We start from the raw sequence: 17,410 nt of genomic DNA on the forward strand, positions 1-17,410 counted from the left end.
AGCAGAGATAACAGTAAGTTGTTTGACTAGTAAGTCTAGGTAGAAAAAAAATTGTGTCTTCATTATATTTAGTGCTGATAACTCTGAAGATATCTTGTTTTTATTTTATCGACAAGCGTGAAATGAGCTTTCTTTACAAAGATTATCTCAGATCATATGAACTTTCTCCAAGAAGTTTTGGGGCATATTTTTCTATTGTCAGAGGTCTGGGGTATGACTATTTAAACTTTCCCTGCTTTTTCTTAAATGCAGGATGGCTACATTTTCAGTGTCCTGACTTTTTACAGTATCTGCATACATCTCCAGGTGAACAGGGGAGGTATGGGGGTGGGTAAGAAGGAGAGATGGACTTTGAATTGTTTCTGGGGTCACATTTCTCTTTTGTAAAGACTTGATTTATAAGACAGGGACAGTTGTTTTTAATTTCTCACAGCATTGTTTTGCAGCCCAAATGATATCAAGAGGCTGACCAATCATATAGATTTCAGTTTACCCCTTTATATCAGGGAGCAGATTTCCAACTAAGATGAAAATCACAAGATTCCTATGCTCTAAATTTAGAGCTATGTGTCTTGGGAATGTCTTAATAAATTGTTCCACAAGGGCTTCAGGATATCCTGGGTGTATAGTTTCACTTTAACTTAGGCGAAGGGGACTTTAAAAATAGTTCCTCTCAGACTCCAAATATCAACCGCCAATTAGGTTAACTTCTGACATACACCCTTCCCCCTTAAGTCTCAAAAATCAGTTTCATTTGGGGCAAACAATGAAGATTCTAGGAAGTATTTAAATTTTTAAAAAATATTTTTCTATCTTTTTGTAAAACAGAAGTTATCTACTAAGTGACTTGGAACCAAAACCAACAAGCCTTTTATGACTTAATCGTGGCTAAAAGAGGTACCAAAGACATAGCCCTTAAGATGCAGAACCATTCCCAAACAGTCAAAAAGAAGACACAGATAACCCCTGGGGAAAACAAGATTTGCAGGCAGAGCTTCAGTCTTGTTTTGTTTGATATCCAATCCCGACACGTGGGACTCACAAAGAACCCAATTCCCAGTTTAAAAAGCAAAACTCAATTGACCTGTCAAGGTAGTCTCAACCCCTCTCCACAGAATTGGTAGATGGGTTCCCCTGTGACTCAGTGTAAACATGTTTTGTCAGGATCCTAAAACAGCAAGTGAAGCGAAATAGAAACAAATGATATACTAAGATTGTCCTGTGTGAAACTACTATAGAAAGCTCTTTTGCTTTGTTGCTCCTTTAACCCTTGCCACAATCACCAGGAAATGTTCTTATTCTAATATTACCGATGAGCACATTCCTGTTAAATAATCTACCCAAGGTCAAAATAGAGCCATCCCCATACTCATGTATGTTTAAATTGTACCTGTAGTGCGTGGATGAGAAATGCTAACATCAACTATAAATACTGTCCTTCCTTTCCAGAACCGAAAAAGAATTAAACCCACTTCTTCAAAACTCCAGATTTTCCTGTTGCCTTTGTGCTGCAGTGGCTTCCAGGGTTGTTTGGTTGGGGTGTGGGGTTTCTTATTGTTTTCGTGGAAGGGGATTTGGCAGGAAACAGGATAGAAGAGAAATCTTTTTTTTTTTTTTTTTTTTTTTGAGTTGGAGTCTCACTCTGTTGCCCAGACTGGAGTGTAGTGGCCGCTCCAGGCCACCGCAGCCTCAACCTGCTGGGCTCTGGTGATCCTTCCACCTCAGCCTTCCAAGTAGCTGGAACTACAGGCGCGCGCTACCACGTTCGGCTAATTTTTGATTTATTGTAGAGACGAGGTTTCGCCAAGGTGCCCAGGTGGGTCTCGAACCTGCGGGCTCAGGCAATCCACTCACCTCAGCCTCCCAAAGGCGCGGGATTACAGGCTGAGCCACCAAGCCCAGCTTGAGAAGAGATATTCTTGACGAGCTGGAGCTGTGTAAAGCTAGAAGTGATACATGTCAGTTAAACAAGTAGATCTTGATGAATAACACCTGCAGCGACTCTGAAGCCTGCATATCGCTGCACTCTCCTCACTTCCCACTAAAATCCAGCCTCCTCAAGCCCAGTCCCTGAGAGCTTCTGTCTTCTGGTCTGTAAAATGGGTAGCAGCTCCTTCTTTGTAGAGGACTAGAGGCTCGTGTTGGCCACTCTCCAGTGTAGGTTTATTATAGTGGCCAACTTCCCATGGCCACTAGAATAAACCTACACTGGAGAGTGGCCAACACGAGCCTGTGCTGACCGTAGGGGCCTGTGTGGTCTACAGGGATTTATGTGGTCTCCCAGGATCTACATGGTCCACACAGGAGTCTGTGCATTCTCCCCCTCCTCCCTCCTTCTCCTTCTCCTCCTCCCTCCTCCCTCCTCCTTTCTCCCTCCTCCCTCCTCCCTTTTCCCTCCTCTCTCCTTAGTGTGTCGCCAGAATCAGCCGGGTGAGAGCTTTTGCTTTCATCATACAAGGTGGAGGGCCTTCTGCCTCTTAAAACTAAAATGCGTTCCCACAAAATGACTCAAGCTTCCTCAGGAGACATGCAGGTCACAAGGTCACCCAGTTGTCCTTCAAGGAGATCAACGTTCGGTTCTTCTGTCTCCACTTTACTGGGTAACTGTGAGATTCCACATTCTCCCTCTTACTCGCCTAACCTGATCGTGCTCACCTGGTGATAACCTGGGCTTTCTCATGCATGTTGGGGATAAAGGAGTCTTTCCTTGGCAGGATTGCTTCATTTTCATACACACTTGTTCATTTTATATCTGTGTGACCATCATAATTGTACCCATTTTTAAATTTTCTCCTTTTTCTTCAGGTCTAGACCTGCAGATAATTTTTTTCACAAAACACTCACAAAAGGAGACCCTGAAAGGAGAATTCATACCTCACACTGCCAGCACGATGTCAGAATGATCCAAAAGGACTGAGAGACTCATGCCTGCATTCCCTTTTCCCTGTGAAGTTGAGAGGACCGAGTGCTGTTTTTTCCTAATAAGTAAATGACTGCATCCCTGTGTGATGTGCACGTGTGTGCATGTGCGTGCAAGTGCATGTATTTGTGTGCATGTGTGTGTATGCTTGTGCACGTGTGTGTGTATATGTGTACACATGTGTGCACATATGCCTGTGTGTGGGCTTGTGTGTGCAAGTGTGGGTGTGTGAGTGTATGTTTGAGCACACATGTACGTGCGTGTGTATATGTGTGCACATGTGCTTGTATGTGTGTGCAGGTGCGTGCACATGTGTGCACAAGTATGTGAAGAACACACTGTTGCAGCACAATTCACCCCCCCTTTAGATCCAGAACAAGATCTTTGTGTCCTCATCTGACACTTGGGGACAACAAGGGTTAGGAGGGGGTCAGGCAGGATTATTGCTGGATGCTCCACACAAGCATCCTAACAAACACACTTGATAAATATTAGTTATTAAAAGCTCAAGTCTGCAGGGTTGATTCTACCATGTGAAAATTTGTCAGAATTATCTCTCCTTCATATACTCAGTAACTGAAAAAATATTGAATGCCAGGCACGCTATGTTCTCTTACATTGGTGATGTTTCCTCATTCTATACATCAGAATGACAACCTGGGTTGTGATTAATTAGATGATATCTTATTAGCTATTACACACACACCAAGGAGAATTTAAATATGAGTAATGTGCAAAGGAAACCGGAAGCCCAAATGTGCGAAGTCTAACATAGAAAATAGGACACTGCCGGTGCCCTGGAGGGCCCCTCCCTGTTTCTCTAAATGCATCCCCTCCTCATGGAGATGACTCCTGCCGTGTTTGGAGTGGCTCCATCCCTGTCGGGGTTCGTCCCCCAGTCTTACCCCAAAAGGCAAGTATTACTACATGGGATATTGTTTAGCGTGGCCTGTTTTCAAAACTTTATATATTGAATCATAATGGAATTTTTCCTTTTCTCTTCAAATGTTATCTGTGAGCTCATTCTGCACTGATGGTAAAGCAGTTTGCTTTCATGTTCAGCATATTGCATCATCTGAGTAAACAAAACTGTACACATTTGCTTTCTGGCACACAGATGTTTGGCGACTGCCACTCTGAATATTTCTGTTCATGTCTCCCAGCCCACAGGAGCTCTCTCCATGCAGGCCTAAGGAATGGGAGCAGAATTGCCAGATCATACATGATGGATACTTGGCTTTAAAACTTGGCCCAGTGCTAGCATTAAGGATAAAGGTGTGGGAGACACATATTTTGTAGCGGGAACCGGCCGCAGAAAGAGACGGGACACTGAGGCTGCTACTTTGCCAGGAAAACAGCTTTTTTTTAATAAGTGCTGAAACTGGCTCAGTGGGTTTGCATCCTGAGCCTGGAACACAGGGAGGCATTGACTTATATACATTTTAGTTTCTTTGTCTCCCATACAAGGCAGCAGTCTGGCATTATTTGATTGGATATTTTGTAGCTGGAGGCAGCAGTTAGCATTACTTGTTACCCACTGATTGGTTTTACATAATTATTTCATTTGCATGTCCTATTTGCTGATTGGCTTACAAGATCAACATCCTGATTGGATTTCACTAAAAATGTGAACATGTAGCCCACCAAAGTGAAAAGAATATCACAAAGAAGCAGGAAGTAGGGCAACCTCTTTCAGGTCCCCTCCCGCTGTGGGAGATTTTCTGTCTTTTTAATAAATCCTACTTTCTAAAAAATAAAAAGAAGCAGGAAATAACTTATTTTTCCTTTTTTTATTTCTGCATTTTTAGAAGGGCCCCTGCCTCAATTTAATCCTCTAACATCGTTCCTACTATTACAAAGACAAACCATAATGCTCCTTGTTTCTGGTCAGGGTGGTGGGACCATCCGTGTGATGAGACTGAACTGGAAGGCATGGTGACAAGGAGGAAGTGGCCCTGGAGAGTTGGCAGGAAGAGGCGACAGCCACCTCAGCAGCTCAGCATCAAAGTATGAGCCTTTTTTTAGATATGTAACTATATTTGTTATTTTATTGCTACATTGGAAATGAGAAGGAACTGTGGGAAGCTGCGAAAGTATGCAACTTTATGAAGATACACAGCAACAGAGACACCCATCATTGGTGAAAATTGGCTTATCCTGCAAGGGTTGCAAGAACCACACACAAAAGGGCCATCAATGGTGAAATTGTTGGCAGCACCTGCCCTTTGAAACATCTAACACCCAAACATACACATTTCTGTGCATTCTTAAGTACATTGGACATCTTCAAACATAATTTTGTCCTTCTAACTCAGCATTGACTATCTTACTGATATAATGACACCCTGTTGGAATGAGTTACTAATCAATTAAGAGTAAGCGCAGCTTTCCTTAATCTACATAGTCCTCCCCCCCAAGTATGCTAGTTGCCAGAATTAGCTTACTTTTGATCAGTTGTTTTAAAAGTACAGCTCTGAAATAATGACAACGTTACAGTGTAAAAGGAATTGTTTGATTCTGCAAATTTCGGAGAATAGACAGATAATCTTATTATTCTAATTTCTCTGAGTGAGGAAAATCAAGTTTTAATTTATGATCACCTCAAGTCATAATGCTAGACCTGAAGGCAACAGGAAGTACGGTCATCAAATTAGCTGTTCACATGAGAGTGTGGCAGCCTTCACGTGGCAAACTTTTGATTAACTTACCAGTCACACCCTTACTTTCCAATTTCCAAAGTGCTTGGCAATTATTACAATATAGTTTGGATTTCACATTTGTGGAAGGCATTCCGAGTACTTTACTTAATGATCAAACCAGGAAAGATTGTGGTGTGAACTCACTGACAACGGTTTTGAAATCTGGAGTAATTAGTTCCATCAGAACTGCTGATGCAAGATTCCAAACTCTATAAAATATTCAAGAAGGTTTATTCTGAGCCAAATGTGAGTGACCCAGGCCTTGACACCATCCCAAGAAGTCCTGAGTACCCAAGGTGGTCAAATTGCAGTTCAATTATATATATCTTAGGGATGAGAAGTTACCCAAAAAAACTGTAAATCAATACATGTGAGATTGATATTGACCCATTCTGGGAAGGTAGGATATCTCCAAGCAGGGGATTGGAGGTCATAGGTGAATTCAAAGATTTCCCAATTAACAATTAGCAGCAAGAGTTAGGCTTTGCCTAAAGAATTTTGAGGGCCAGGCACGGCAGCTCAAGTCTGTAATTCCAGCACTTTGGGAGAGCGCCGAGGCAAGAGGATTGCCTGAGCCCAGGGGTTTGAGACCAGCTTGGGAAACTTTGTGACACCTCAACTCTACAATAATTTTTTTTTTTTTAAATTAGCTGGGTATGGTGGCACGTGCCTATAGTTCCAGCTACTTGGAAGGTTGAGGCAAAAGATTGCCTGAGTCTAGCAGGTCAAGGCTGTGGTGACTTTGAGCGTGCCACTGCACTCCAGCCTGGGCAACAGAGTGAGACTCCAACTCAAAGAAAAAAGAATTTTGATATCAGTAAAGGAAATATCATATTGAGATAAGGGAGTTTCTTGATATGTAGATGAATCCTTATGGGTGACAGCCCTGATGGATAATAAATGGCAAATGTCTAGCTCCTTTGTGGATCCCTGAGAAGGGAATTTATAGAGATGCAAATTTCCCCAAGACATGGCTTCACAAGGTCACAAAATATTTTTTATTTCCTTTTTTATCTGTTAAGTGATGTTATGCCAGAGTCAAGTTAAAAAGTAAACCACATAAGTAAAAAACTACCTGATGAAAATCCCCAGACCCCTTAGTTAGGAATTTGGCAAGAGAGGGAAAAAAGGTCAGAGTTTAGTCCTTAGAACAAACTCAATTATGTCCCTAATTCTCTCTGCCTTGCTGGCTATAAACTGTGTTGGTGTCATTTCTGCTCAGAGGAATCATTATTACCAACACAGAATGAAGGAAGCAGCTGGAGCCTAGGTTGTGGGAAGAGAGTGCAAGGGGCCCAGTCCAAAGATACTGGTGTGGCGGATGGGTGTGAAAATTAAAGAGTGGCCAGTGTAGGATGGGGGAGTGAGTTACAGCCTAACCAGGTTCATATGCCCACTGCCCAGAAAAAATAAGACTGATGCAGCTGTTACAGTAGAGAAAGAGTTCAATATTTCAAAGCAGTTGGATACGGAGGACAGGAAATATTTCTCAAATCAGCTAATCCAACAGTTCAGACGCTAGGGTTTTTAAAGGCAATTTGGTAGGCAGGGAGGTAACTACTGATTGGTTGGGGAACTGATTCATATTGTTTATGAGGGCAATCAGGGAAGTTACAAGTCTGGTGAACAATGGATGCTGGAGGGGGAATCCCTAGCAATCAAAGCTACCTATGCCCTTTGGCCAATTAAGCTTTAAGGAGATCTGATGGTTCATTGGTTTTTTTTTTTTTGGTTTTTTTTTTTTAATTGTAGTCTCACTCTGTCGCCCAGACTGGAGTGTAGTGGCCGCTCCCGGCCACCGTAGCCTCGACCTGCTGGACTCTGGCGATCCTTCCGCCTCAGCCTTCCAAGTAGCTGCAACCGCCCGGCTCATTTTGATTTATTGTGGAGATGAGGTATCGCCAAGTTGCCCAGTTGGGTCTCGAACCCGCAGGTGGGGCTCGGTGGCTCAGCCTGTAATCCCGCGCCTTTGGGAGGCTGAGGTGAGTGGACTGCCAGAGCCCGCGGGTTCGTGTCCCGCCTGGGCAACTTGGCGAGACCTCATCTCTACATAAATCAAAAATTAGCCTGGTGTGGTAGCGCGTGACCATAGTTCCAGCTACTTGGAAGGCTGAGGCGGAAGGATTGCGGAGCCCAGCAGATTGAGGCTGCAGTGGCCGGGAGGAGCCACTGCACTCCAGTCTGGGTGACAGAGTGAGACTTCAACTCAAAAAAAAAAAAAAAAAGAAAATATGCTTATCAACATCAAGAGCAGCTTTCCTCCCTTCAGGGGTCAAGACTTGAAGATTATGATTGCTCTCTGTTGAAATGTCTGGGCACAGCTGCAACTTTGCAAGGCTCAAGTCTCTTCTGTAGTTTTTATCCTGTGGCCCAGTATTAGTGTTATGTCTGTGGTTTTGAGGCAGGGTAGCTAATGCAAGTTAGACATAGATAAATTTCTTGTAGGCAGGTTTTGGAAAGCATCCACATATCCTGTCTGCAGGCCGAACACCCTCCATGCTGGAATGTGAATTCAATGTGAACTTCCAGTCCGCCCTACCTCCTCAGTTCACCAAAGGAAAACTCCATCAAGGTAGTTCCAGAACTGGGAATCAAAGAGCCATAGAAATGATAAAATCCCTTTTAGCTCATAAACGTGTGAATTGAAAAAGTCTGGCAAGTTTCCCTGGGAAAGACCTCCCATTCCTTCCATCAGAAGTGGGAGATGTCAATCTCTCTGGAGTGATGGTTACCTGGGTGCCATCCTCTTTAGCATATCAATCACTGAGAAGGTATATCAGGCCTATTGTAAAAGCAAAAAGTTAGCTCTGGTATGTCTCTCTTTCTCCTGTTCTTTCTCTAATAAAATTTTGTTTTAAAACTTTGCTGGCCATCTAAAATTCATTTTATGGTTGTGATAGGGTTTGTAGGGGGATGGGAGAAGAGATTGTAGTTAAAACAACTCATCCTGTTACTAATTGCTTTCCTGCCAATATCTGCTTTCCTGAGGCCCTCACCCAGAGCTATGTGGCTGATAACATCTTGGCACTGACTGTCAGTGTTTGCATTCCTAAGACTGCATTTCAGAGACAAGTGATTAACATCCTGAGAGAGACAGCTTAGTGTGGACATCTGTACTTGAAGGCCATGGGACCAGAAGCCCCTAACAGTGTCGACATCTGCATCTCAAGGCCAGGCCATGGACAGCTCAAACTCCCTAAACTGCTTCTCCAATGCCCAATTAACCTCAACTGGGGTTATATAAGAGGACTACATGTGAACAAAGCTGCTGGTTTCTCTCTATAGAGCCAGCTACCGCCCCTCCCCCCACCCCCTGCCACCTTCTTTTCTTTTCTTTTCTTTAATAAACCCTTTTAACCACTGGTGGCTCATCTCTTCCTTCTCGGCATACTTTGCAGGTTGAACCAAAGAATCCCAAAATTCTGCACTGCACCCTACCCAGCATCAGTTTCAAGGGGACCAAGTGTTTGGTAGTATCTTGAGGAGTTCAGGTAAGTTGTGTTTGAGGACACTTGTGATGTCAGATCCACAGACATCTCCGTAGCCATATGAGGAAAGAAAAAAAAAAATTTCATCTGAGAAGCCGGGCTCGGTGGCTAAGCCTGTAATCCCGCGCCTTTGGGAGGCTGAGGTGAGTGGATTGTCTAAGCCCACAGGTTCGAGACCCGCCTGGGCAGCGAGACCTCATCTCTACAATAAATCAAAAAATCAGCCGGGCGTGGTAGCGCATGCCTGTAATTCCGGCTACTTGGAAGGCTGAGGCGGAAGGATCGCCGGAGCCCAGCAGGTCGAGGCTGCGGTGGCCAGGAGTGGCCACTGCACTCCAGTCTGGGCGACAGAGTGAGACTCCAACTAAAAAAAAAAAAACAAAAAACAACAACAAAAAAATTTCATCTGAGGAATTTACTAGGCCCAGAGAGGAATTAATATGAGACAGCAGTCATGCCTTCCTCCCCCTTTTCAAGCTCTGTATTCATTTGTTGAAACTGCTGACTATTGCCACAAGTAGCTATAAATTAACCTAATGATGCCACGCTGGACACCATATAACCCACACCCTATAGCTTAACTATGTATAGCCGATCGAGTTTGTGACAAATAACAAGTTTGTATCAGCCCACTCCCTGTCCCCATTTTTACCTCTAAAATTCCACCTGTAACTGCTCCTAATTGGCGTGTAAATTCAGAGTCGCTTGAATCGATACTCCCGAGTTGCAATCTTCATCTTTAGCCCAAATAAGCCTCTACTTATATTAATTTTGCCTAAGTGTCTTCCTTTTGGATGGATACAAACTAAACCGACAATGTAGTCATTGTATTTATCCAGTCAGAGCATGATGCATTTATTCAACCAGCATTTCCTGCATATGGAGCACTGGTCCACGTGTCAGGTCAGGGATGTCACCCCATTGACAGATCAACAAAGATCCGTATAGGGTGGGTAACATACTCTACCTGACACAACCAGCAGAGGGCAATGTAGTACCACCACCTGGAGCTTGGCCATTAACATCTGTGAGACGCCCATTAGAAGTCATGTCATCTGCTGCCTCATCCCAGAGGATGATACTCCATCAACAGGTTCTGTGATGGCTTCCCCAGTGGAAGAGACTTTCAGACACTTCAGATACTGCGCCTAAGAGAAGGACTAGCCCTTTTCTTGCTAACAGCAGCCTCTTTAGCCTTAAATTCTGCTGTTTCTGCATTTTCCCCCCTACTTTATCAGAGATGCAATCAAGGAAGTGCAAGGGAACCCAACCTGGCCACACTGGCATGGGTTGAAGCATGAAAAGGTCTAGCCTGGAAGGCTGTGTGTGCTATACTGGAGACTCCGGGCAGGCTAGCACAGTGTGGTCCAAGGCCTTAGGAAAACTGAGCCATCCTAGGTCATGTTCCCAGATAAGAGTGGCATGTTCCCAGATAAGTCTGGGACATGAAGAAATTTGCAGACAGCCAGGAACAGTACAGTCACCTGGGGACAAAGGATGCAAGTCCAGGTCATGTAGCTCATGCTGGGGTCAGAGGCCAGGAGCACTAGCTTTCAGCTCACTGCCCTAGGTGCACAGATAGTTGGACAGCCACATCCCAGGACCCTGCCAGCCTCCTGGGAAGCTCCAGTTTCTACCATGCAGCTTCATATAAGGGACCAATGGGTGCTGAGGGAGAAATGGAAGGCAATTTACTACCAATCCTAAGCAGATCTGTATTATAGCCCCTATAGCTTAAGGTGGAAGGGAAGAAAATTTTTGACTGAGTGAAGGGTCTCTTTTGCTTTTAGCACCTGGAAGGGCATGTGGACCCAAGAGGTGCTGAATGACCTTCAGTCTGGGGCAAATCTCAGAATCATAGGGATAGGGCTTTCAAAGAGTGTGCATGCATCCACACCAAGGTGCCACATAGGTACCATCCTGCATCCCTCAAAATCACACAGTAAACTGCCAAGCAGCTCTCCTGAGTGTGAGAGAGCACCTCAATGCCTCCCGGGAAATAAGCCCATTTCAAGAACGGGAAGCAGAATGTAATGCCAGAAAGGGGCCATGCTGATACGGGAAGAGATGAGAAGTCAACGAGGTGTACAAGGCCCCAAGACCCACCTGCCCCTGAGCTGGGGACCCAGGTCTGCCCCGGAAGCAGGTGCCAGAGACAGAGGGAGAATTACCAGAGCCAGAGGGAGGGGTCACCCCGAATTCTCCCTCTCATCCACCTTCATCTCAAAGATTGGACCCAGAAGAAATCTAAGGAACATGGAGCCTGAGAATGTCAGTGGGGGGCCAGAAATGGATGTGAGGCTGACATAATATGGGCAGGCACCACGGGACAGCCTGTCTTGGACCCAGGCATATCGTCCCATCCACAGGTACTTGGAACCGGACCCCTCTAGCACTAGCAGTGTGGAGAATGGATGGGAGAAGTATTGTAGTACCCTTAAATTGATGTAGACAGGTCCAGAAATTGACCTGCATATAACTTGGAACTGTATACATGTGCATACTTAGGTATGCATTTATTACTCAAACATCTGTCTGCTTCTTTGGTTTTCAGTAGTCTCTCATTGCAAGTGGTATATGGAATGTTTAAAACACACCAGGAAATGAGTTTTCGAGCACTATTATCAGATTTCTTTTTCAGTGACATAAAATCCGACCATCTGAATTTAAAATCTAAACATTCTCCCTAGACATAGTTCAAATATTTAGCAGAATGTTATTGAAGAAACCCCAAAGCCAGCTAACACAGTTGAAATGCTCTAATGAGGTTTTTTTTTAAAAAAATCTCCAATGTGTGTTAATCCAGGATTCTCTGCCTCTTCTCTGCAATCCATTTTTCTAGATTCTTTCATAAAATGTGCTCAAGGTCACACAGAGGGGGTTTTGCACCACGACTTTATTGGCAAGCAGTTACAGCGGCCGTCCTCAAAGGCTCAGAACGAGACCTCAGGCCTTGCCAAGGCGCTTCTTGATGAAGTAGCCCACCAGCCGCTGTGGCCTCTCCTGGTATTCAACGAGCACCTCGTGAGCGCTGCTGATCTGGTCCCCTTCCAGGCGGTTCAGGAGGGCGACGCACACCACAGCCGCTGCAGAGAGCAGAGACCACGTTAGGGCGAGGTGCCAGATCTCTGACTCAGCTCACAGAGATGGAAAAAAGGGGCAGCAAGCCCCAAGAATCAGTCTCCCCTGCTGCTCAGGAAACTGGGTAGGCCATTCAGACAGCAGAGGGTTGGTAGGTGAAGCACAGGAGGGAAGGGTGCTGGGTCCAGGCCTGGGAGGAGGGGTCCTACCTCTCTGACACCACCCTGCCCTGTTTCTCTCTTACTCTTCTTCCGTTGGCTCCCAAAGGAAATCCCCAAGCCAATTCCAGGACCAGCTTGGGGCCACAAGTACCACCTTGAAAGGCACATTTTGGTGGAGGTGCTAGGGATGCTGGGAATTCTGCAGAGTTGGCCTTGGAGGGTGCTAGGAACTTGGGGGTGGTCAACGACAACTCCGAATGCCAAAGAGCTTTGAAAGCCAAGTCCTTTGTAGGGTGGGTGGCAACCCCACTGGGCAGCAAAACCTGATCTGAGTTGGAGCGGGTCTTTTATCATCTTTCTTACCCACTCAGTGGCATCGGGAGTCACTGCAGGGACACCGAGAATCCTGCATCTTGCTGCGTAACAACCAAAGGATTCTGAGCACAGGAGTGCCAGGATGTCACCTGCCAGAAACTGACTTGGGGGCAGGGTGGTCAGAAACCAGGAACGGGCACTGGGTTGCCCCAGGAGGAGGATCCCCAGGGAGGGGCTCCAGGCTGAACCAGCAAAGACAGAGGGAGGAGGGGGTGCTGAGACCCATCAAGTACCGCCTACCTCGGAGGCCACAGGCGCTGCACATGGCGGCGAACACCGAAGATTCCATCTCGATGTTCCGGATGCCAGCAGCGTAGGCCGCCTGCAGATATGCCTGTTTGTCCTTCTCCGTATAGGAGCAGAGAGCACCATCCAGACGACCCTGACCTGAAGCAAATGTAGAGAAAAAGTGAGAACTACACTCATGCAGTAAGTTCCTATTGCATGCCAGCCTCATGTGGCCCACGGGGACATAGAGAAAGGGGAGACCCCTCCAGGTCAGATCCTGACCCTGTCCACTCAAACAGGCCATGGTCACCACTGTGCAAGAGTTGCCCCTGAGACAGCAATCTGGCATGTGGAAACAGAGCTTGTGGTGAGGAAGGCAGGTTGAGGTGACAGACCAGGGCTCCCCAGCAGAAAGGTGTCTCCTCCTACCCATCAACTCACCTTCATAGAAGTCCATGGTGCACATGGTATTTCCCACAACTGTGGTGAACTCGCCTAGTTCTGTAGAACACTGCATCAGCTCCTGCACCAGCTGCTGGTCCAGGTCCGTGCTCCGGACCACTCGCTTGCCCAGGACCATCTGCTCCAACTCTGGCTTGAAGCAGGCATCCACGGCCTGCCGCGTTATGACCACAGAGCCGGGCTCCAGACCTGAAGAAAAGAGCAGATGTGGAGACTTCACAGGGCTGACCAGGAGTGCACAGCAAATCCCAGAGAGAAAACAAGGTGGTCCATGGAGGCACCAACACCTGCAGCATCCAGCACTGTTCTAAAATACACGAAAATCCGTCTTCCCGTTGAAAGTGTTTTCAGACTATAAAAGCAATTGATACATGATCATTGGGCCAGGCGCAGTGGCTCACACCACATGGCACTTTGGGAGGCCAAGGCGGGAAGATCGCTTGACGCTAGGAATTTGGGACCTAGAACATAGTGAGACCCTGTATCTACAAAAAACAAAAAAAAGAAATACAAAAAAATACAAAAATTAGCTAGGCGTGATGGCATGTGATGGCATAGTCCTTGCTTCTTGGGAGGCTGAGGCAGGATTGCTTGAGCCCAGGAGCTCAAGGCTGCAATGGGTTGATCATGCCACTGCACTGCAGCCTGGACAACACAACAGAGCGAGACTCTATCTAAAAAAAATTTAAAAATTAAAAAATCATTGTGAACCCTAGGGGAGAAAAAAAGCACAAAGTAGAAAATAGAAATTGCTGGGAACCCCTGGTCCTTTGTCCCATGTGTCTGTGGCTTCCAGTCTTTGCTATTTTCCACTGCGATCTGTCACTCCACCACACTGGTTACCATGATGTGCTTAATTGATCCCTGGTTTGTGCCTTTTTATTATTTTAGATTTCAAGCAAATACTTGAAAAGTAAACAACCAAAAGGCAGACTAGACTAGTACAACCAACCTCCCCACGCCCCAAACCCAGCCTAGCAACTGCCAGCTCCTGACCAACCTGATTTTCCTGTAGAATTGATGCACTATTAGATTCCAGTTTATGTTTTCTGGGCATACCTTCCTGGAGCATTTTCATGTTTGTAGAGACATTATTCTGCTCCTTATTCTTTTGTGTTATAATAACTTCATATGGAATTTGGCCACTGTTATGGACTGAGTGTGTGTGTTCACCCAAAATACAGGTGTTGAAATCCTCCCTCAAGGTGATATTAGAAGGTGGGGCCTTTGGGAGGTGATTAGATTGGAGAGCAGAGCCCCCATGAATGGGATTTAGTGTCCTTATAAAAGGTGCCCCAGAGAGACCCTTCACCACTTCCACCATGTAAGGACACAGCCATTTGTGAACCAGTAAGAGTGGGCCCTCACCAGACACTGAATGTGCTGGAGCCTTGAACTTGGACTCCCAGTCTCCAGAACTGTAAGAAATAAATCCTTTTTGTTTATAAGTCGCTCAGTCTGTGATATCTTTGCTATGGCAACCCGAACAAGCAAAGATAGCCATATTTTTTTCCTAATGCTTATTTTAACGCAAAAATTGGTCTTCTTAAGAATGTAAGAAGAAACGAAACATCAGACGATCTTTTCAAGAGCTCCCAAGTCAGTGATTTTCATGAAACATTAAGAAGCACCGCCAACTGCCAAGGCCTTCTGGCCACTCCTATTCACCTGAACTTTCTCTTTCACTCGCCGCTCCTGTCGCTGTTCCAAGCAATTCCCAGTCCCCTTGCAAGGGGCTTCTCCCAGCACTGAGACTGGAGCTGGAGGAGAGCTCAGCCAATACCCTGTAATCCCCAGGGCCTGGGTGTCCCAGCCCCTTGGGATGCCAAGGTCGCCCTCCCACTGGGACGTGCAGATCCCCTCCAGAGCCTGCTGCCATGCTCACCACATTCCCCACACCTTCCTAGGAATACCTGGTGGCTCTTCTGGGATTCTTTTATTCTCAGGTCTGTCAGCCACCCTGAGTTTCCTCCCAAGCAGCTGGTGACATGGCCCAGATCCTGCACTACTTGTCCACCCATGCGTATTTTGGGATTTGTGGGGATACCGTTTCACATTTTGTTATCAATGGTGTCCAGGGGCTGGGGGTTTTGCTTTCTCGTTGCTCTTTCCATGTTCATGGGGCAATTTAGTGAGACTCAAAATCTATGCTATTCCCTGCAGAATTCTTTCTGATCATCAGTTTTAAAAAATTCTTCTGAAGCAAGAGCTCAAGAACTACATGCTATAGTTCCCGGCAGACATGGGTGTGGTATGCACAGCCATGAGTGTGTCTGGCTGGTGCTGTTTGAGATGAAGTCTGCAGGATGAAGACAGCGCATGGCCACTGGTATGCTTTCCTGGGAACAACTTCTTTATGCTTGGAATTATAATCACGCAATCATGTCAACCTCTCTATATGACACAAGGAAAAATAAGGTGATGTAATCAGAAAATGTGGAGTTCAAAGCAGGTCCCCTTTAAAGTAGAAATATCTAAATTCTAGAATTGCTATAAATCTAGGACAGAACAAGGACAGACAGTCAGAAGCAAATGCATACCAGATTCAAGAACAAGGTTAAACTTGCTCTTGAACAAACACAGGTTTTGTCCATGAGTTCTGAACACCTCAACGGGAGCAAGCGCTGCTAGAACCCAGTTTTTGACAGAAATTCTGGCACAGAATTGGGACCTCAGAGAGCAGGGCAACTTGTTTCAAACAAATTTGCCTAACAAACTTTGCCTTACAATTCAACCATGTTTCAGCATTTTGCTTTCTCAACATATTCCTTTCTTTCATTGCCATCTTGTTTTTTAAAATCATATTGAAGGCTGGGACATGTTGACCAGTTTTGGAACACTTATCTTTATTTTGTATTCCATCTCTCTTCCCCCTTTGATTTTCCTGTAGGTTTTCCTATAAGATGCTTCAGATCTTTGTAGGAATAGGGAGGGAGAAGTGAGCAAAGGAAAGAAGAAAATAGAGAAAAGGGGAGTTAGAAAGAATAAAAAGAGTCAAGCGCACAAGAAGACACAACATGTGCATCCCAGAGGATGAGTTTCTGCATATGCATGGCACAGCACCTTCTGCTACTTACCTCTGGGGTGAAGGTTGGGAGGAGAGGTTGGACAAAAAAATTGCAAAACAAGTTTCTGTTCACACCTCCTGTTAGCAAACTTGCCTTGGTCAAAGCCAAGGAAGGAAATCTTTGTCCCCAAGCCCATACCATGTTGGAGCTGCACCAGGAGGCCCCGGCCCTATATCTAGTTACAGGGCAGAAGGTTCCTCTGCAGACCTTACCTATCCCACCGGAAGTGCCAATGCGGATGACAGTGACGTTGGAGCACCTGGCGTGGTACAGCAGCTTGATGAGTTCATGCAACATGATGGACATAGAAGGAACGCCCATGCCATGCTGGAACCAGGGAGAAACACCAGCATTAAGCCAAGGTTGTGCCTTTGTCAAGATTCTGGTCGGCTTTTCATGGGGTGTACTGTAATCTAGTATGTCCATCATGATGGTGATACAAGAGGAAATTCATAACATAAATGTACAAACAACTAATGCTTTGGAAAACTTAAAAGCATGCACAGAGCTCTCACAGACAAGGCCCCTTTTGATCCACACTACTTGTCAAGTAGGTAGCTGCTAAGGACACGCAGGTTCAGCAGAGTCGCAACAGTCTGCTATTGCTGGGTAACAAACAGCTCCTTCTGGCATTTGAAGCCCTCCATAAATGTCCACTCACTCCCACAGCCCCCCACACACTAGTTAGACTCTTATCTTTCACTTTTCTCCCTACACTCTGCTTCAGCCAAGCTAAGTAAGGCTGATCCCTCAGCCTACTGGACACAAGGCACCTTGCTGACCTTATACTCCTGCCTGTGTCTATTTCTCTCCTTGAGGTTTCTGTGCACCTCGCCCCCTGCCCTCCCCTTCAAAGGCCCTTCCAGTGTCACAGGTTCCATGAAGCCCCTCCATGAATGCCCTTGGCACTTTCTTTTTTTTTTTTTTT

The 17,410-nt window shown here is 45.6% G+C and overlaps 1 protein-coding gene across 3 annotated transcripts in view; it reads right to left on the bottom strand.

The window, feature by feature from the left end:
- Positions 1–12,002: 12,002 nt before the first annotated feature.
- UPP1 (uridine phosphorylase 1) overlaps positions 12,003–17,410 on the bottom strand; it is a 14,918-nt gene continuing 9,510 nt past the window's right edge. The window contains exons 4-7 of one of the 3 annotated variants that reach the window (XM_008051822.1): positions 16,695–16,809; positions 13,394–13,603; positions 12,965–13,111; positions 12,003–12,193 (exon numbers count right to left, since the gene is read on the bottom strand). In XM_008051822.1, the coding sequence (XP_008050013.1) occupies positions 12,054–12,193; positions 12,965–13,111; positions 13,394–13,603; positions 16,695–16,809 (612 nt within the window). In that variant the 3' untranslated portion in view covers positions 12,003–12,053. The remainder of the gene's footprint in view (positions 12,194–12,964; positions 13,112–13,393; positions 13,604–16,694; positions 16,810–17,410) is intronic. The other 2 variants (XM_021709475.1, XM_021709477.1) reach the window with 2 other exon arrangements.

The sequence above is a fragment of the Carlito syrichta genome, unplaced genomic scaffold, assembly GCF_000164805.1.
Source record: "Carlito syrichta isolate Samal-C Ts95f unplaced genomic scaffold, Tarsius_syrichta-2.0.1 Scaffold236645, whole genome shotgun sequence".
Classification (NCBI taxonomy): Eukaryota; Metazoa; Chordata; class Mammalia; order Primates; family Tarsiidae; genus Carlito; species Carlito syrichta.